This window comes from Labrus mixtus, chromosome 9 (genome assembly GCF_963584025.1).
Source record: "Labrus mixtus chromosome 9, fLabMix1.1, whole genome shotgun sequence".
In the NCBI taxonomy this organism is placed as follows: domain Eukaryota; kingdom Metazoa; phylum Chordata; class Actinopteri; order Labriformes; family Labridae; genus Labrus; species Labrus mixtus.
Genome location: NC_083620.1, coordinates 20,616,032 through 20,637,377, shown reverse-complemented (window position 1 = coordinate 20,637,377; position 21,346 = coordinate 20,616,032). Strand labels below are relative to the sequence as shown.

General features: G+C 42.4%; 2 protein-coding genes across 3 annotated transcripts in view; one reads left to right on the top strand and one right to left on the bottom strand.

The window, feature by feature from the left end:
* ift80 (intraflagellar transport 80 homolog (Chlamydomonas)) overlaps positions 1-15,712 on the top strand; it is a 35,723-nt gene extending 20,011 nt beyond the window's left edge. For both annotated transcript variants that reach the window (XM_061046782.1, XM_061046783.1), the window contains exons 9-20: positions 5,240-5,419; positions 6,732-6,850; positions 7,169-7,243; positions 7,728-7,891; positions 7,979-8,043; positions 8,999-9,134; positions 9,261-9,408; positions 10,596-10,767; positions 12,601-12,690; positions 14,352-14,524; positions 14,629-14,752; positions 15,065-15,712. In XM_061046782.1, coding sequence (XP_060902765.1) covers positions 5,240-5,419; positions 6,732-6,850; positions 7,169-7,243; positions 7,728-7,891; positions 7,979-8,043; positions 8,999-9,134; positions 9,261-9,408; positions 10,596-10,767; positions 12,601-12,690; positions 14,352-14,524; positions 14,629-14,752; positions 15,065-15,175 — 1,557 coding nt within the window. In that variant the 3' untranslated portion in view covers positions 15,176-15,712. The remainder of the gene's footprint in view (positions 1-5,239; positions 5,420-6,731; positions 6,851-7,168; positions 7,244-7,727; positions 7,892-7,978; positions 8,044-8,998; positions 9,135-9,260; positions 9,409-10,595; positions 10,768-12,600; positions 12,691-14,351; positions 14,525-14,628; positions 14,753-15,064) is intronic.
* Positions 15,713-16,544: 832 nt separating this feature from the next.
* Positions 16,545-19,755, bottom strand: LOC132980591 (uncharacterized membrane protein C3orf80 homolog). Its single transcript, XM_061046803.1, has one exon. It carries the CDS (start codon positions 19,623-19,625, stop codon positions 18,966-18,968), a length of 660 nt encoding a protein of 219 aa, XP_060902786.1. The 5' UTR covers positions 19,626-19,755; the 3' UTR covers positions 16,545-18,965.
* Positions 19,756-21,346: the final 1,591 nt, after the last annotated feature.

The window sequence follows — 21,346 nt, the reverse complement described above, 5'->3', positions numbered from 1 at the left end:
GCTTTAGAAACGGTGTGATGATTTGGATCATAGTCCATCTTGGAATCCAGTTTAAAGGCTCACATAGATCTTACCTTTCCTAGACACAGAACTGACCTGTCCTTATTCTTGTAATCAACCCCCCTTCCCCCACTAAAGGGTCAGTGCAAGATGACTTTACAAGGCCTCTTTATATGCCGAGAGATTGATGAACTTTTCTTTACCTCAGAACAAATGTCTTTGTTTTCTCTCGAACATGTTTTCCTGGTACAGATTTAATTTTGGAGAAAGTTTTATCTGTGAAGAGTAGATTTGTGTCAGTGTCCATTACACTCAGACATGTGTTCTATATTTATTAAGTGCAGGGAGTTACACTCTGTACCTGCACTGCCTGGTCCTGTCCTGCACACAGACACACGGGCAAACTGAGGCCAGCTGGCTTTGCAGCGAGTCTGCCATCTGTTCTGATTTATGTACCACTGTTAACCCTGGACTAGGTTTGCTCCCACTTGCTCTTACTAGCCTGCTAGCACAATGATAAACCTATACCCCTTTAAATAACGATCTCATGTTAAAATTAGAACAGGACCAAACAGAGTGAACTGTCACATATACAGTAAACGTCTAAAGAAAGGCTGACGAAAGTAGATTTTTATTTTTGTAAGACTCTTTCTGCAAAGTTATATACATGGCAGCATTACTTAGTTTCAAAGGTGTATTAGGTATACAGCGTTTAAATCTTGGTCTTGCAGAAAAACATAACTTTTAATTTGTTCTTTTTTTGTTTCGTAAAAATTTCCATTTCAATTTCAAACATGTTTCCTCACTTTCAAACATTCAACCACACTGCTTTTCATAAATACATTTATACTCCAGGTAAGTTTGAAGCGAGGACAAAATTCTGTTGTTGTTTTTTTTCAGGGAAAAGTGTACACAACCAAATTTGTGTTTACAATGATGTCCCAGAACAATTTGTAACTTAGTGTAAAAACTTGTGCTTGACTCTCTTGTTAAAATATTGCAGTGTTTTTTAGATGCATAAAACGCAGGGTTTTCCAGGGTCAGGGAATCAGGCTGACCCATTAACACATAAAGCATTTACAAGTTTGCATGCTCGCTTGCTTCAGTGTGACAGGAGTGTCAGCGATAAAGGGCTAAAAGACATAGAAAATCCAGAACTTTCATGCCCCCCCCCCCCCTTCTCTGATAAGCATGTTGTTGACTTGCATCAGGACGAGGGGGTTTTGTGGGTGGGGGTGCAAAGAGCGGTCAGGGCGAGACATATTTAATGCTTGTGAAGTAATGGGGCTGAATCAGCAGATAGCTCCACTGGGAGCCATTAGTCCAGACATGTGTCATTAACCCTTTCCCTGGCCCAACCCCCCCCCCCCCTCCTCCAACACATACACACACTCACACTCCGCTTAGCCTGGGCCACGAAGACCAGAACCCTGTTTCAGGTAGTGCAGAAAGAGAGGGGGGAGGGGTAAACCAGTGGCACTGATATACACTTTAATTTTCTGCTCTTGACTTTTGCTTTAGTATGTTCCGAGCTTCATTCTAAATCAGTGTGGTTCTTTCCTATTTAGTGCTTTGTTTTACAAGATAGCTGCTGCCTGTTCTTGTTGTGTTGTTTCATGCAGTGTATTAAATGAGAAGCATGTCTTTATATGTAATATTGTCTTGAGCAGGTTGAGAAATACTAGCAGCATGTGAATGTATGTGTCATTCAGTCCTTATATTTTGTCATAACATCAATAAATTAACAGCTTTTTAATGTAGGTACAATATTTGTTTGACAGCCCTTAAAGCTTACCAGGCAATAAACAACTAAATCTCTCCACTGTTCTCCATTTTGTTAACCCCTAAAGGTTGTCACTTGCTGTTTTCTTAACCCTATTGGACATTTTGTATTCAAAAGGAGAGTGGAGTATAACTTATTTTCTGTAGGTTGATAAGTGTTAAAATATGAGACGGTTTCCCTATAGTAACTAAAGGGGAGTATATGGCCAACAAGAAGCAGAGGATCATTTGAGCAACAGGTTTGGTTTCTCGGACTAAGAACGTCTATGCCTTTGAGCTAACTTTTTTTACGTAACCTGTTTGCAGCCCCCCCCCCCCCCCCCCTCCCTTGTTGGCTGTGGCTGCAGGGCAACAATAGAGCAAAGGGGCAGGCTCATAACACCTGCCAGTCTTAATGGTAAACACATGTCGAGAAATGCAGAGAGCGTAAGGAGGGGAAGGGAGGAGGGAGGGAGGGGGCATGCACGGTCCTTAAAGAGGATCTTAAGAGGCCGTGGGGTTGTAGATTGGCTGTGTATTTTGAGTCTGTGCATGCGTATTTCTACTGTTGTGAATTTGCCATCGTCAACAAAACTTTTAGCAAATATGTGCGTATGTTAAGTTACATGCTTAAGGTAGTTACTGCAAAAGAGATTTGGATAAAAACACCTGAGACGTTGGAGCAGCGCTATCAAACTATTCAGTGTTAATACAGCTTCATTGCGGGGCCACTCGCGGGTTTGTCATTTACATGTAACTTACGTCTTTGCGCCTGAGTCACATTAACACACACATGTCAACACACACAGGATGCACGAGTGGGTGTTCTGCTTGGTGCTCAAAGTGATCATCACAAGTGTGAAGACTATTGGCTTTGTTCTTCTGCACTGTCTTTCACACAAGTAGGCGTTTCTCTTTTCTGTCTACATTGCGGTGCCTATACCCAGACTTACATGCTACCTAGACTTATTGCTGCTGTATGTTCTGTACATACATAGACTGTGTGTGTAAGCTCATTGTAAGTATGAGGGGCCTCCCTAGCTCTCCCCAGCTGAGAACTACACGTCACGTCTGCCACCTTCTCTCTGGCCACAAAGCTGCCCATTATGGACAGACAGGGTTCATTGACCAGAGAGTGGACCTGCCCCACCTAAATCTTCATTTTTGCATATTTAAAGTCATTCTGCATCTCTTTGCACTAATCCAGAAAACGGTCCCCTTTAGCCTTATACACTAAGCTTAGAGTTTCAGCCCCTTCAGTGTCTCCCCTGCAATGCATGAAGGAGAGGTAGATCAAAAAGGAAAACGTGCAAAGATTTTGTATTTAGGTTAAGCAATCAAAACCTATTCATGTCCCAGGTTTCTCTCCTGCTGGCCAAGTTCATCCATCTCAGGACAGACATGGGAATCCTCCTGTGTCCCATAGTCAGACACCTGCTGACAACTCTGACAAGCCAAAGGATTTTCACCTCTTTTACACACAGGCATGACGCACACTTTTAAAACAGACATTTGACACTTACAAGAGAGAAAAAAATATTTGCTGCACTTCATTTACACACACATTAATAACCCTGATAAGCTGATGTACAATATTATCCCATTCTAATAATCACTGTATTTACACTATCGTATCTTATCTCTGCTCTGTCTCACACACACACACACACAGTCACATATGCACACAAGATCTGCACACACAAAGAGGACCCCCTCTTCCCACACACACACACACAAACACACACACAAGTTCTCACTTGCTGGCTTGTCGGCATGGAGTCAAATGGCTCAATGTGTTAAAAGCATTAGGTAAGCATGGATCCAGCAGCGCTCCTTGGGCTGATATCATATGTCCTGCTTCATTACGGTCTGGTGTATACATTCAGCCGAATCTCTGACCCTCCATCTATCCATTCCGCTTTCTCCTGGTCCCCCCACCTCTCCTTTCCCTCTGGGGTGCTTTAACACAGAGCGAGCCATCTCAAGATGTTAGCTGAAGAATAGATGAGATCTCTCATTATTGTAAAAGCTGGCCCAGGCCCGGGCCGCTTGGCTGTGGAGCTTTTGCAAGCACATGCATGAGCACATGGCTAGACTCTGGTTCGGAAAGGAGAAAAAAAAAAAACGATATAAAGAAAGGCTAATTAATTTCTGTTACTGGATTTACAAGTAAGGACGCTTCGAACTGCAGAAAGGAGAAACTTAGTTAGGAATGTATTTAAATTTAACAATTTCTTGCTCTAATCGTTTTTCTGCTGCTATTTCGGGTCCTGATATGACATTAACTGCTGGGTGGGTGCTGACCAAAGCCAGCTGAGTGGTGTGTGTATGAAGCAGAGGGAGTACGATCCAAGTTGCGGGCCTCTAACCTGCAGCCTTCAGGCTGTTACCTCATACCACACCTCACATCCTGCAGCTGCATTGCGTAGGGTAGCAAACACACTGAGACCTTTTCTCCGAACTTCACGTCACTGCAGCACTTGGCCTCCTGCACCACACGTGTCCCTCCATCAAGCAGGCTTATATTAGTGCTTTTCTTCCTTCCATAAGCAGATTACAGTGTGGATGCATGTATCTGTGTGAAAGCTCACAAGTCAGAACCCCCTGGTCCAAATGAAATTAGCCAGCCACTTGCCTTCTAAGAAATAGGGAGGTCTTGTGTACCTTACCGTGCTAATCTCTCTGCTGCTGGGGCTTATGAGCGATTATCCTGGAAAATAACAAATCGGAAACTTTCACTGGCTGGTGGATCCAGACTGTCTCCGATGATCTGTTTTGATTCAAAGCACCATTTTTTTTTTGATATGATACTCCACAGAAGACTTGAGGGACAGGAGTGTGGAAAGGCAGGGTTGGAAAAAGAAAAAAAGTCATGGAAACAAAGAATATAAAGGGATAAGATGGTGAAATGAAGAAAGGTGTTCTTGTCTTAGAGGCAGTAACTGCTGCATGTCACTCAACTGTGTGTATGGTCATCACTGACAGTCATCAACAGGGTCGTGATGCAGTACAGTGGCCATGGAAAAAACCTCCCCCCAGCCTCTTCCGAACCTTTTCTTTCTCATAAAAAGAAAGGACGAGTTCTTCTTAATCAGCTTTTGGCTTCGGTTTGGGGGCTCGTATATAAACCCTCCCTTTTCCCCTGCCCCCCGTGTGTGTAACAGATGAGGATAGCAGAGTGTATGTTTATGAGCGCGAGTGCTGGACTTGGCAGGGGAGAGCGCTACTTCAGTGTCTCACAGTTCATCACAGCTCAATGACTGACCGACTGGGCCCCTGTCTTTGCTCCAGAGTTTACATTATATGCCCACATATACACACACACACACACACACACACACACTCATACACAACTCTTAACTTCGTCTCCTCTGCAAACTGCTCATTGTTTTTGGTTCTTTAGCCTCCTCCCAGGCAATTATTGAAGGTAATTAAGAACTATGTATATTTTACCATATTGTCCTCTCTCTCCCTCCAGTGGTCCTATGCATTGGAGAAGCCAAACACCGGCAGTGTGTTCAGCTTAGCCTGGTCTGCAGACGGCACCCAGCTGGCTGGAGCCTGCGGCAACGGGCACGTCATCTTTGCCCATGTGGTGGAGCAGCATTGGGAGTGGAAGAACTTTGTTATCACCCTTACCAAGAGGAGAACCATGCAGGTAGAAAGAGAGCCACACACACTGCCAGGTTGTGTTTGTGCTGCTTTTCAGACTTGGAAGAAAGTCAATTTAGTGTGAATTATGTCATTGTTAGATTTTATTCAATGAAACAAAAGTAGAGATGCAAGACTGAAATAATGCAGTTACAAACGTGTCATCCTTGAATTCCATCTTGATTCCCTGGGTCTCAAAAATTATAGTATTGTATGTTAAAGCTGTTTTTTGACATAGCTAAAAAAAAAATGTGCCTGTTTGTGAGGATCATTAGAAAGAGGTAAACATTAAAAAAGCCAAACTCAGATATCTTTATTATAAAGAAATTTACAGATTTGGAAAATACCCCAAAGAGGTGTGTTTAAATGAGGGAAATGCTTCCCGTGCTCCGACTAGTTGTGCTCATATATTAAAGTAGGACCCACACTGTGCCAGGGTGCAGCCCTGCAATGACAATGACCAGCCTGTCTTGAAGCCTCTCTCTGTGCTGTTTAAACTCATGTTAACCACAAGGTAGCATTTACACATGGTTAACACACCCAAATGTACAGACGCACACATACACACACTCGTACACTTTCAGACTGGCATACGCATGCACACCTACAAGAACAAGGTCGCGCACATGCATGTTGGCTAGCACATGTGCACTCATTTGTCAAAGATGTCTTAACCAAGTGTAGTTTGTGTCAACTAAGCAAAGTCGGGTGATCAGCCATTTATTTTCAGCTTTGCAGGCGCTTCTCTGTCTCCCCCTCCTCCTCGCAGTCCTTTTTAAATGTGCACATCTGCCAGTGGTTTGTGAATCAGCCAGCTAAATTTACCACCTTGCGGTCAAATGTTTTTTATTTCTGGTTGTGTTGCATGTAAATTTGGCTTGCTGGAGGGAGCAGATGAGGAAGTTTTTTAAAGCTGTAAAAATAACCCCACCTTTCACCTGGAGATGGGGGGAAAAAAAGCCTTTTCATTCATTTACAGAGAGAGCAGGAGGGGATGTGTTTATCTATGCAGGTGAAAAAATCAGTACCCACCACTGCACGCACACTGAAAACAGTCAAATCTGCTTTCTTTGACCACATTTACCCTACATATACTTGGACATACTCTAAACTATTTCCTGTGTGGAAAAAAAAACCAAATCAGTCCAGTGTGTCAGTGACTGTTCCCCCCTGTGTTCGTGAAGTCAGTGTATCCCCTTTTGTTGTTTATAAATGAAAAATGTATCACTGATAGTATAACTATATGGATGTTCTAAAATTGTGAGATATTGATTCATCTCTCCTCTTTTTTCCCCCCCTCTTCTTTCCCTTTTTCTCAGGTGAGGAATGTGATGAATGATGCAGTGGACGTATTGGAGTTCAGAGATCGAGTCATCAAAGCCTCTTTGGCTTTTGGTCACCTAGTTGTCGCTACATCTCTCCAGTGTTATGTCTACAAGTAAGAACCCCACTCCTAGTTTTCCTGTTTCCTGATGCTCTATTCACACCCAAAGACAAAAAGTAACTGTCATAGTATGCCTTATTATTCTCATATGCTAATCTTTCATATTTAATGACAAAAACAAATTACTACTAGAGCACATGCCATGTTGTTATGAGTCTTTAAGGTTTGCCCTAAAATCTTCAGACCCTTTCCCTTTCTGCTCTTAATCTTACTTCCGAGATATTTTCACTTCTTAACTTTTGCCCAATGTTCAGATATTAGTGTATTCACAAATTGTATTATGCATGTTTGTTTTTTCTTTATTTGTGCCAGCTCAAGAAACTGGAATACTCCCCTCATCTTTGACTTGAAGGAGGGAACAGTTAGCCTCATCCTGCAAGCAGAGAAGTGAGTCACTATTCCAGGAGCACGTCAACAAGAGCGAAAGGGAGAGAGAGAGAGAACAGGCTGTTGGATCGTCCATCAGCTTCTCTAATGCTTCATGCTGTCATACAATAAGGCTGAGAGTGAAACCACAGGGGGAAATTAGATTAATATGGAGTAGCTCTTGTGCAATACTCCAGTGCAGAGTCCCTGACACTTAGCATAGAGCTAAAGAGATTACTGGCTGTTCTGAAATCACAGCTGACTTTGATGAGTCAAGCTGAGTAAGTCGACGCCGTGTTAATGTGCATTACATGTTTGAATTACCTGCTTGTGTCTGTTGATTAACTGTGATCGGCTCTTCATTCTTTTGCTCTCAAATATCGCTCTCATTTCCCTCCTTGCTCCCATTCATCTCTCTCTCCATGTCGCCCTCTCACACACATGTAAATCATTCACTTTCTCTACCCTTACACATTTACACTTTTGTGTTGTGTCATCCTCCTAGACATTTCCTGCTGGTGGATGGTGCGGGGTTGTATACGTTTTCCTATGAAGGTAGGCTGGTCTCTTCGCCCAAGTTCCCTGGTATGAGAGCCGACATCCTCAATGCCCAGAGTGTCTCGCTTAGTAACGACACCATCGCCATCCGAGACAAGAGCGATGAAAAAGGTGAACGGACCGTGTCACCGCCATAATTGTTCAATTATTTTGGACTGTCCTAGTACTAACTTAACTTTTTCTTTTTTTCCTCACTAGTCATCCTTCTTTTTGACGTCCTCACCGGGAAAGCCCTTGGCGATGGCAAGTCCTTGTCTCATAAGGTGGGTAATGTTTTGCCCTCGGATTGCAGAAATGTAGTATATTACATGTAAAATCTATGTATTAAGTTTGTTTGTACTATAGCTGGCATTGGGAAAGTTTGTCTCCTTGCAAATAGCAGTGCTGGTCACCCTGACCTTTGGGATGACGTATCAAAGTTATTCCCAAAGCTTTTTTTTAAGGGAAGAAAGTTCTGTAAGATATTTTTTATTGTACTTAAGAGATCTAAACCCAGAATACACTGGTATTGCTGTTGCTCATTGTTTTGCCTAACCTTAACATGCATGCACCGAAAGGTTGACGATACCTACCTTCTCCCCTCAACCTTTATGCTCTATTTATTTACTAATGGAGAATTTTTCTGTAATCATTTAACAGACCTAGTTTCATATAAACTCACCTAAATGAACTTGTATTCAGATGTAGGTAGACAATAAAGACAGAAAGGGGGAAGGGATTTGTAGTCACAGTAAGAGGGAATAGAAGAAAAGAAGGAAAGAGTTAGAAGAGAAGGAAAAGAAGTGAAGGTAGCAATACTTACTGTTTGTCAGCATGGCTTTCTCTGCCAGCACTCCACAGCTCCAAGACACTGAAACCCAGCCAGCTGGCTCTGGACAAAAACACACACACAAACACACACACACACACACACACACACACACACACACACACACACACACACACACACAGGTTCAGACACATATACACGCTCAATGTCTCTCTATCTCCCTCTCTCTCATATTAACACACACTTGGCAGAAAAGCTGTTGGGTCACGGTACAAAATGCTCTCCTGCGTCTCCTTTCTTTTCCTAAGCTTTTGTCATCCCTCCATCTATCACTCTTGTATTCCCTTTTACCGTGTGTGTGTTTGTGTGTGTGTGTGTGTGTGTGTGTGTGTGTGTGTGTGTGTGTGTGTGTTTATGTGCGTATGTGTGTGTCATTTTTTCATATATAGCTGGAGGTGGTGGAGGTAGCTCTGGACCAGTGTGGCCCTTCCAATGAACGGAAAATTGCACTGGTAGACAAGAACCGGGACCTTTACTTGACCTCTGTGCGTCATCTCGGGCGAGAACCCAAAATCTGCAAGATTGGTAAGACAGACAGTAGAGAGTGAGCTCACTTCTCAAGATGTGAAGTGACATTTTGTAATTAAGCAAAAGCGTAGCTAACATTGAATCTACCTATTTTTTTTAATGTATGCATGCTCTGTCCTGTAGGCAACATGGTTCACAGTATGGCATGGAATGATGCTGCTAACATCCTGTGTGGAGTCCAAGACAACCAGCTATCAGTGTGGTACTACCCGAGTGCTGTCTTCACTGACAAGGAACTGCTGCCAAAATCTCTGTACATAAAGGATGGCAGGTAGACATGAACACTCATTTGCTCTCAGCTATAGACTAGCAATTTAGCATAAACATCTAATACCATTCATCAGAGTGGCTATTATGTTGAAATAAGCTGGCTGAAAGTATGAGCGTCGAGCAACAAAGAGTGGTTTTCATGTGAGCATCATGGAGGAGAAGAAAGGAGAACAGATGTAAATAAGAGCAAAGAAGACTCATAGAAGCAGCTTTTTCTAAACCTTGAGCTCCCTCCCCGAAGTACAACACGCCACACTTTTGGCAATATTTTTTATTTTTGCCAGCAGCTGTCAGATTGTACCGTGCTTCTTGCCCATAAGTCATCAACTTTCAGTAAGTCCAGGAGGAGCTAAGGCAGACTTTCTGTGCTGTATGTACAGGATTACTTTTGCATGTCTCCTCTACTCACGTGGTTATTCTAACATTCTACATATTGTATATCTCTTTACTTTTGCATCTCTCATTGGTTCACAGCTTGTTTATTTTTGTTTGTTTTTAAGCACAGCTTATGCAGAATCATTCCTTTTAAGACATCTTACATTTACTCTTAATCGGATCAAGATGTTGTGTTGTTTTGCTGTTACTATTTTTGCTGCTCCAGCAAATAGATTATGTCATTGGGGCACATTATAAGTTTGTTTTTTTATGCAATGTGCAAATGAGAAACACCAGATACTCAATGGTAAGAGCGAATGGAAACAATTCATTGAAGGCTTCACATTTCCTAATGTGATGAGGTTTTCTGATTATATTAGGGATGAAAAGCAAGTTGGACAAAATACAGTGTAAGTTAGTGGAAGCAGAACTGTCAAGTGTGTTATCATCAATTTTGCAAATTGAGATGTGCTACCATAAATTACTCTTTGAATGAAACATTCTGGCTCACACGCATACACAAACTATCAGCGACTGCATGGTCAATAAGTTATATTTCTAATTAGAACAATCCATCATTCTGCACATGTTCAATTCAACTTTATTAAGTCCAAACTATTTACCTTGAATTGAACAGCCTGCTCTTTCTCTTTCATAAGCATTCATGTAATTTTCACTCACATTATTGATATTTGCAAACATGGCTAACACGAGCCATGAGTGTCCCTTGCTGGCTTTCATGTGACAACAATACTGTAAGGGTGTGGTTACATGTACTGCTCTTACTCTGGTGTGTTTTTGTTGTCCTCAAAGTGAGTTCAGCTGTGCACCCCACGTTCTGAGCTATGTTGGCGCCAAGGTGACGTTACGCCAGGGAGACGGTTCACTGGTTTACAGCAGTGTACCTCCATATCCAGCCCTCCTGCATGAATATAGCAGCTCTGCACGCTGGGAGGACGCACTGCGCCTTTGTCGATTTGCCAAGGTAAGACAACCTGATATCTCTATTGTTGTGTGCTTATGTGCCATCGTAAAAGTTTTCCATTTGAACTCTTGGATTCCTTAATAAAATAGATCTGCCGTGTTTTTTTTTTGTGCGTATGTCTATAATATAGTGTGACATAGCCTGCAATCTATGGCCTTGGCAAGGCTCAGGTTCCTGTGGTGTGTCACATGCATACATGTAAATGTATATAAGAGCAGACAGTCTGAATGAGAAGGTAGTGGACAGGTTTATGGGACCAGGCCAGCAGGCTTTAATTAGCCCTCAATTAGCCTGGTGACACCATTTACTGGATTTAACCCCCGTAGCCCTAACTCATATATATAGATATATACACTCTCCATTCCCTATATGCATGTGTAGACTCTCCACATGCATACACACACACACACATACTAAACCCAACTTAGGAGTCTGCTTATGCTTTGGGAGATGATGCAATAACCACAACTCTGGAGAAATGGACGGCCAGTCGCAGGAGGAGAAGGGAGGGTGGGAAAAAGGGGACAGAGAGAGGCACTGGTTTTAAGAGCTGTTTTTCCCCTGCCCCTCCCCCTCCACTTCTGGTAAGAGTTTGGTGGCAGGGTGGCTTTTCCCAGAAACACAGTCTTTGTTGTCAGTAAGTGCTCACCTGATAGGAGTTGATGTAATAATTTACAGCTTTACACAAAAGCAGGCTTACATACGATAATATATAGTCAACAACATTTGTATTATTATATTATATGTAGTATATTATTACATTTGTATATATAGAGTCAAAAAAAAGAAGATTTAAGCTACAAATGTGATCAGGTGTCAAGGGTTTACGTCAAAGTTTATCAGTCAACCTCAGGCAGGACTCACAGTGTCATTTGTTGTTTTGAGGAATTCCGATTAGAGCGGTCAGTGATGGACACTGATTGGGGGGGGGGGTTACAGAGCGTGCTCCAGTGTGAAGTTTGCTCAATTGTTGTCCAATGTGGTTAGAACTCCGCTTTTAATGATGCAGCTTGTTTGTTTTTTGTGTGCGTCATGGTTTGTTTTTTCTAAAGGTTTGAGTATGACTGTAATGAGGCCTTCATTCCAGGATATGAGCAGGATGTTATGAGGCCCATAAAGACACCATCATACCCTGTCTTTCTGCACACACACAGGGAGATGTTTCATTCTTTATCACTGCAATCTGGAAGGGACTTTGCATTTCGAACAAAAACACATTTAACTAAGTCACTGGACATGTTTAGATAATATTTAGACACCTGTCGATATGTTCTTGAATCCAATTTCTCTCTGACTGTAAGTCACTTACCTGAGCTCCTTACACCATGTCAGCACAGGAGGCATATTCTGAGTTGTAGTGAAATAGCTACAGAGTCAGTCATTCATTAATTTTTGTGTGAACACAGATTACTTGCATTACATTCATGCTTTAGGTCAATACACAATGCATTGAGGCACAAAGGAAATAGAATTGCACCCTAAAATGACACTTTGGGTCACATTTATGCAAGTGAAATACTAGTTACTGCGCTGTTGGTAGACCAGCTTTCCATGAGACGCATGTGAGACACAGAACTGAAAACCTAAGCTGAAATACTGTCTGTGTAGGCACACTGTTACACATTACAATCAACCTTACAATAATGAAACAAGTGAAGAAATCATAAATGGTTTAGACAGTTAAATATGTACTAAAATATTCCAAATTAAACCAAAAATATGTGGGGTGAAAAATGATGACACAAATGTAAAATCTAGTTTCCAGCTCAGTGTGTCCAGCTGTGAGATGTGTTCTTAAAGACGCTAACTGCTCTGTTCTCCCTGTATCTATAGGAACCATCTTTGTGGGCATGTCTCGCTGGTATGGCAATGTCAAACAGGGAGCTGAAGACTGCTAAGGTGGCTTATGCTGCTATTGGAGAGGTAATACCACAGCAACCCGCTCCCCTCTTAACCATCACACTGAACTATGACAAGTCAGACATGATAATCATCGTCCCCAAAATCCACTCAAAACTTCAGCCTCACAATTGTCAACTCCACCTTATCGCCTTCTCCGCCTTCCCCACAATCTTAGAATCATTTCTGGCAATTTTGGCAGCAACCTCTCCTTTGATCAACTAGTCACCCAGCTCACTATAACCCCCTTCTCCTACCTTAAAAGCATAGCCCGCCTCCGCCCATTACTGCCATTCTCTGTAGCTGAAACACTTGTCCGTGCCTTTATCACATCCAGACTCGACTACTGCAAAAGCATCCTTTATGGAAAATCATTCAAAGTCATAAATAGATCTCAAATACATCCAGAACTCTGCTGCACGCCTGCTCACCCACAACCGCTCCTGTGACAACATCCCCCCTGTCCTTCATAATCTCCACTGGCTCCTTGTCCCTTACAGTATCCACTTCAAAATCCTTCTCCTCACTCACGAAGCTCTCAACCACCAGGATCCCTCCTACCTCACTGACCTCCTCCACCGTCACAGTCCTTCCCTTCCCTTCCTGTAGCCTCCGGTCTTCCGACGGCAACTTTGTGTCTCCTCAACTAAGAACCTAGCACTGAACCTGGGGGGACAGAGCCTTCTCCATAGCTGCCCCTTCCCTATAGAACTCACTCTTGTAGCATATTCAAGACTGCACTAACTAACCCGTCTTCATTCAAATCATTGCTCCGGACCCCCCTTTTTAGACAAGCTTTTAATGTGTCATTGTGCTCTCTTTTTAATTTGTTTATTTGACCTGTGTGTAATGTTGCTATGTTTGTTAGTTTCTTCCTATACTAAGTTGTTTTGATCTTTTAGAGGTAGAGTCAGTAGTATTGTTGGTTGCAGCTTAAAAACACAACATTTAATCTGGGCCCTTCCTCCTGGGCTCCTCGCCCCCAGAAGCACACATTCACTGCAGGAGCAAGTACCTACACTACAAGCTAGTTTGGCATCTGCCTGTCCAACAGAAAGCAGACCAACTCCGCGGGTTAAACCCAAGGTTCACCCTCGTTTTGGAACAAGCTTTATCCGCTTGGTATTGCGCCTCACTGTGATTGTATTTTCTCTTCTTTGTCGCTACATGAGGACCCTGGGATGAAAAGCTGGAGCCATGAGCCAATGCTAATGGGGATCATAATAAACAATAAAACTATAATAAACAATAAAACATCCAAGTCACATACGCCGGTTTGAATTGCAACCGATCGCTGTACTGTAGCCACTGCTAAACTATCTCAGTCATTGGCTGGGTGGAAACACACCAGCTCCGCGCACAGAAACGTCCCGAGTCCACCAAAACAAAACAAAACATTAAAATACAGGCAGAGGACAGGGTCTCTGCAGACACAGTCAATGTAGGCCCATAAGTGATGCTTGAGTGGCATTACTTTTGTATAAGTCCATGTTTTTTCTTTTTAGGACTGACTCTTTCTGCTAATTTTAACTTTTTACTATATACAGTGTCTTTGAGTGTATATATATATATATATATATATATATATATATATATATACACACTCTCCATTCCCTATATACAGTGTCTTTGACTACCCAAAAAGCGCTTTCTTATTTCTGCAATTTCTCTTTTTGTTTTTTCAGTTGCCCAAAGTTCAGTACATCAACTTTATAGAGGAGCTGCCGTCTAAGGAGTCCGCTTTGGCCCACATGCTGATGTTCAGCGGTCAGGTCCAGGAGGCCGAGGCCACTCTGTTGCAAGCTGGTCTCATCTACCAGACCATAAGGGTCAACATCGACCTCTTCAACTGGGAGAGGTACAACTCTGGGTTGTGTTTGAATATGTGTGCGAGAGTGAAGCTGAAGCCTATTTGTCTGTACAGTACTGAAGTTTATCTCCATCTTATCATTTTGTGTTTAGGGCATTGGAGCTGGCAGTCAAACACAAGACTCATGTGGACACCGTGCTGGCTTATAGGCAGAAGTTTCTGCAGAAATTTGGCAGAAAGGAGACCAATAAGAGATTCCTGCAGTACGCTGAAGGAGTAAGTCTGAGCTCTGCATTGACTTAGGCAGTGACAATAGTGGCCTTATTAGCAGCGGAGGGGGTCTTTTTATTATTGTTTCTCTCGGGTTAGCACCTTTTTTTTTGACTCCAGTTGGAAAATGTTTAGTGCAAAAAAGATCAATAGAGTAAAAGTGTTAAAAACAGCACATACTTTTTTTGAAGCACTGCATGATTCCTACCTTTTTAGTTACTAAACTACTCTAGTGGCTTTACCTTGTTAATCCAGTACTTATTAAATAAATGTATGTTTTTTTTCTTTTCTTATCTATTCTTCCTATGTCTCTGCCAGGTCGAGGTGGACTGGGAGAAGATCCAGGCAAAGATAGAGATGGAGTTGGCTAAAGAGAGAGAGAAAGCTGCTAATGCGTCTGTGAGGAGCAGCGTGGCCTCGCGGCGTTAATGTTCAGGGACTTTTCTCCAAAACGGCAGCTTTAAAGGAGTGGACCCATGTGTTTATGACATTTGGTGACTGTTGGCGGTGGATTGATTCTGCCTCATTGAAAAAGAAGATTGTCTGTGCTTAAGAAACAAGCTCCACCAGAAGCTCCAACTACATAACTTTAGGGGACATTTGGAGATGTGAAGAAACTGTTACACTACATCCTGCTGCATACGCTGAGTAATGTAAAACCAAGACACTAACATTTTTACATTCTGTTACTGTGATTGGATGATTGGACTTCTGAGTATTTTTATATCTCAGCAACAACACCATAATGGCCTTTCTGTCATATCAGCTCCTTAGTGGTTTCAGTGTGTCCATTTTTGTAGTTGTTATCCTTTTTCCATTTTGAAAATGAACTTGTTCAGGTACACACAAACGTATTGTTTTGACTTTGAGTTTTTATATGTCTAGATATTTTTACAGATTCTATATTTAATATTTTGCCTCCTGTAACTGATGAGTAATTAAAAAAAAAAAGATGGAAACACTGTATACATTCAGTCAAAATACCTTCTTACTTTGCTTTCTCTATTTTTTGAGTTATTTTAGATGCCATGATGCTTCACTGGTTTTATGCAAACACAATAGAGTATCTTTCAGATGTTTTTTTTTTTAGCTTTGCACCCAGGGAGTATTTTTCTAGGTGCATATGTGCGTGAGTTTTAGAGTCCCAACATATATATACAGTATGTGTTCCTCTTTGAGTTATTCTTGTATTTCCTTTTCTGCTGAGGTGTGAAACTTCTCCTTGCCATGCAGCTCCACCCCCTGGTTGGCAGAGGGCCAGTACATCAGTGGACTGTAATAGCCTATCCATCTCCTCTAGTGGGCCTAGAGGGACGAATGAGGGAAAAGATGCATCCCAGGGCTCTCCAAAAAAAAAAACTGCTAGACGATATCAGGATGTGGTGGAGAGATAAAGGAGAAGGTGATCGGCGGTGTCCCTAGAAATGAGTGGCTTGAGATGTGGAAACATCAGAGAAAACGGTAGATGCAGGAAAAATCTATCAATGGATACTTCTCTCTAGTGGTTCCTATTTTCCTCTCCTAAGTCTCTCTCTCTCTCTCTCTCTGACTCGCTGTCGTTCTCTGATTGTACTCTCTCCATCCAATTCCTTTCTAAGCTTACTCACTGTGTGAGAAACTGCAGTCATCCAGACCAAACACCATTCATCTATGAGCAGACTTATCATTGAGGAGTTAGGTTACACATGCATTACAGCTGAGAGCGGCCACACACATTGAAATGGGGATTTTAAATGAGTTATGGTCTGTATAAATACTTTCTCTTTCACAAAAAGAAATGCACGCAGTACACAATCTTATTAACAAAAGATCAAATACACTCATCTTTTATTAAACCTCAGGGCTGTATTCTCATATTCACTGACTAGCAAGTTTTCATCTGTTCGATCGATAGCCAAACAACGCTGCTGCTCTAAAAATACACTTCCTGGATCGAATGCGAGTTTAAGAGGAGGATAATGCTCATTGATTTGACCTTTATGGTTTATCTGTTTGCCAGCCCAGTGAGCAATAGAATAACTGGACCATTGGCAAAGATCCCTGGATCTGTAGAAGTCTGCGCTACGTTTGAAATCCCTCTTTTACAGAAATCAAATCACATATCACACGAGTACACGGCTTCACATATCTTAGGGGTCACATACTCTGCATCGCTCAACCATCAGTGGTTTTAAGTTTGGATTTAGTGCTTCTAAGTGCAAACTCCACCTACCCACAATGCTCCCTGTGGAAAGCAAAGCCATCAGTGCTCACTATCATGGTCCAGCAGTATTGGATTACAAAAGCCACCACAATCGCGCTCAGACTTTTAGTGGCAGCACCATTAGAGGAGCTCAAGGTCTCTAAATGTAATGTCTTGGTGTTCAGCTGATACTGATGCTTTAGTAGCAACTTGCTCTTACACGTTTGAAAACCTTAAAAAAAATAATTTAGGATAAAATAGCCAACCTGGAGCTTCTCAAATAAATCAGTTGCGTTACATTTAACATGTTGCTTGTGCTCATAAAGAACCATTTCATTTCTTCGGAGACCTAAGTAGTAGTAGATCAGCTGATTTCATGAAAAATAAATTGCCACCTATTCTTAGCAACATACCTAATTCTTAATTCTGAATGATCAATTTGATATTTTTTAAGCAAAAAAAAAAGAAAAGAAAAGGTGATTCCACCCTTCAAAATGTGAAACTTTGTGGGCTCTTTAAGGGTTCTCTAAATATCATTTTGTTGGTTAAACACAACAAGCAGCCTTAAGATTTCATCTCAGTCTCTGGGAACCTGTGTTGAGACAAATCAATCTAATTTTATTGACCAGTCGTAAAGATAATCTTTGTTTCTTTGTTAGTAAGAGTAAACATTGCATTACAGCCCTAATGGAAATTCTTCTTGTGTAGCGTTTATTTTTTTTGTCTTCTCCTCGGCCTGCTACATTTCTTCATGCCTTGTCTGGAGAGAGGATTTCAAAAGTGTGATTCTTTACAACGTGCCCATTTAATGCCAAAGTAATGTATAAAGACATTTTTTTTTAAAATAATTTAGCACAGTGAGGCATTTTAATGGACACATTAAAAAAAACAAATACAGCTCTAATCCAAGCCTGATGGAATGAGGTGTGAGCAGTGTCAGCTTGGTTTTATGTTTGCAGCAGCACAAAATAACCTTCTTACCTAGTTAGTTATCGGAACATAAAAGCGGACAGTTTCACACAAATGGTTAACACACAAGTAGACCCTATAGTCTGCCTCCTGTCACTGTCACACCCCTGTCTGAGCTGTGCAGCTTTTAGATCTGCTCAGGGCAGCAGGTAGTGTGTGATCTTGTCTGACATTCTATCAACCAAATACAACTTTGTCTCTTGGCAGTTTACACCCAATCAGTATGGGAGCTTTAATCTTTGCCATTGTTTTTTCCCACCTAAATTCAGAACCCTGGAGAGGCTGATACATGTAGCCTCCGGGCAATGGGGCTCCCAGGATCAGAGCGTCTTTTTCTTTCTTTTTAAAATAAAATGTCCCCATCTGCTTTGGCTTGACTTTTTTTTTTTTTTTTTGCAGTATCAGACATGGTTCAGGTCACTGATAACACACACTCCTGTCTGCCTCCCCCCCCCCCCCCCCCCCCCCCCCCCATGAAGTGTGTTTGTGATAAGATTTAAATTAACAGGCTCTAAAGCTGGCTGATAAAAAAAAAAGTGAGCCTATGAAGGTATTAAAATAGATACTCCTCCCTTCACTCAGGCCACATTTCAGGTTACTGAGGAGACACTAAATCTAAATATTCCCTCTTTTGTATGCAAATTCAATGAAGAAACTTGGAAGAAAAGAAGGTCATTCAGGTCCAGCAGAATATTTAGCATCGAGACCTGAAAGAAGAATAACTGTTTCACGGTGCCACTTAAAATTGAGGTGCTGAAGTAAAACTTAATGCGATTGTACCGCAGCCAAATTAGCTGTCCCCAACACAAAGAGCATACATTTCAGACGCCTTCGCTTCTTTTATAATCTCCTTCACTTCACCCACGCAGTTATTTGCATACAAAAGGCGGGTAATCCCTTATAATCTGACTGAACACGTACTTTTTTTCTCAGCCTCCCCCTTTATTCTGAACACTCAGGATTATAATTGCACTTGAGTTTATATCTCTGCAAGATAATTACCCTGATTATATTAAAATAAGAATGCTGTATTGTCTTGTGTAGCTTTGCCCAATCTCTTGTCTTCCATCAGACAGAGTTCCGAGATGTCCTTGGGCTGTGTTGCGGTCCTGACACCTCCAGGACTTCCCGTCTCTGCTCTCCGGCTCTCGGTCCCGCCGCTCTCCCCCTGCCCCGACTCCCACTCTCGCTTTCCGACAGCAAGTTATCGTCGGAGCGGTCCCTGTGCATCTCCTGCATGCTCTCCTCGTACGTGGGCAAGTATTTGACCTCGTCGTAGGCTGGCAGGTTCGGTGACGCAAAGTCTCCGATGCTGTACTCGGGGTACCGGTCCAGCAGGGAGTCCTGGGACGCCGATGCGTGCCCGTGAAAGAGGGAGGGCTCCTCGCTGCGGTCATTGTTGGGGTTCCTGCGGGGCCGCGGGCAGATGATCCGCTGGATGAAGTAGCCCATGGCAAAGAGCAGCAACAGGATCAGAATGCCCGACAGCTTCCGCGTGAACCAGCCTACGTTGTCGAAGAAAACGTGTATGGGGAGCTTGCAGCAGCGCACCGCGGCGCTGGCACTGCCGTTTCCGGTGATGATGGGTGGACAGCACTGCTGGCCATCGCCGCACTGGACCTCCCCACAGCTCCGCAGGGCTTGACAAGCGGAGACCAGACACGCAGACAAAAAGGTGCCAGTCGTCCCGCACGCTGTCCTGCCACCGCCCGGCAGACGGGGCATCATCTCTGGATCTTCCCGGGATTATGAAAAGTGAAGCGCTGCGTTGCGTCTCCCGTGCAGGTGTTACAGGTCTGCTTCCCTTCCAGCTGTTCAATAATCATGTGCGCACAGTCACTGCAGCGCAGAGCGGGACAGCAGGTGCGGCTGCCCCCCCGCTGCGAAGACCTGTCTGCTGTGGCGAGGATGATATTATGAGTGGAGCAGCAGTGATGACAATCATGAATAATCTGACTTCATTAATACGTGGAGACATTTTTAATGAGATTTCCTTATGTCAGTGCAACCCACATATCTGGTCCCCATCATATACGTCACACAGTCAGCTTTACCTGAACCGTCCTGCCTAGAGAGTATTACTTACCCCAGCTATTTCATATCAATAACACCATTAAGTATGTTTGGTAAGATCTGGTAGGGAATCCTGAACATGTAGGAGGGTGCCAACCACAGATGGGAGGGTGAGAAATCCTTGTACAGTTGATGGGTATAGCCTGTGAAACTCAACTTGGCCTCATTATTTGATGGTAGAGGAACTACTGAGAATGATAACCAATCCACCGACTTGATCTGACTATGATGGTTTGTGTAACTGAAACGGTCATCATATTATATCAAGGACAAAAAATGGCACATGTAGTTGACAAAACAGTCAGTGTCATAGGTGCAAACTGAATCCGATCATTGCACCAAAACATTATCCACAAAATGGTTCCATTATAACTGACTATTTGGATCATTAGAGTGCAGCTCTCCACGTAAAAAAAAGCGACACAAGATCAAGCTACTCATTTCTGAAGTAATGTGAAGGGTTCGACCTTTTTCAACTACAAATAAAATCCCAGTCAGACACTAACTTCCTGCATTGCAAATATCACTGCAGTGAAATGAAGTGTGGGCCTATTGCTCTGAATGTACTATATTATGTAAAAAAAGAAAGAAAAAGGGAGTCCCTGTGAGGAGCTAATTTTAACTATTTTGAGCAAAAGTTGGTAGTGAAACAGTCCCAATGTTTAGAAGACATTTAGATATTGTATTGAAACACTCAATATGTGTTATAACATGACTAATAATGTCAGAAAGAAAAGAAAATCAAGGAGAAAATATCCACCTATAAAGTCATTGTGTAAAACCTCTTAATTGACCACTTGGGCCTTTTACCCTTTAAAGGATCCCTGCAAGTCCCCAGACCCTACTTGATGACCCATCAGCCCCAAAAGGCTGCACCATATGTACTGAATCCTGATGTAACCAGTACTGGTAAATGCCCCTGATAAAAGGCGCCAATAGATCTATCCCCTCTCATAAAAAATGAATAGTTCTCGCAATGTGGGCAGTAATGGCCCCCCATTAGACGAGTGTCTGGATTCCCATTAGTCCAGCATCACCCTGAAGGACCTTGAAGAACATAACCATAAAACTGAATCTCCAGTTTAAACTACACTCACCGAACGTGTTAATTTACTCTAAAGTTTTCCCCTCTGGATAAAACCCAAGAATGACAGACGGCTCAGTCAGCTGCTCAACAAGTACTAAATATAAACTGATGAATCTAAGCAGTCTGCATAGCTTGTTCTGTTGCGTTGAAACAGTGACTCAGTGAGCACTGGCTACGAGTTTCTAGAAATTAGCAAAGGTCACTTTCAAAGTCCACTGAGTTTACATATGTGCCCATTGTATAAAGAAAAACACGACTCTAGAGCTATCATTTTATTTTAAGTAAAGTA

Excerpts from the sequence above, each read along its gene's own strand:
- LOC132980591 (XM_061046803.1), bottom strand. The coding sequence starts at position 19,625 with ATGATGCCCCGTCTGCCGGGCGGTGGCAGGACAGCGTGCGGGACGACT.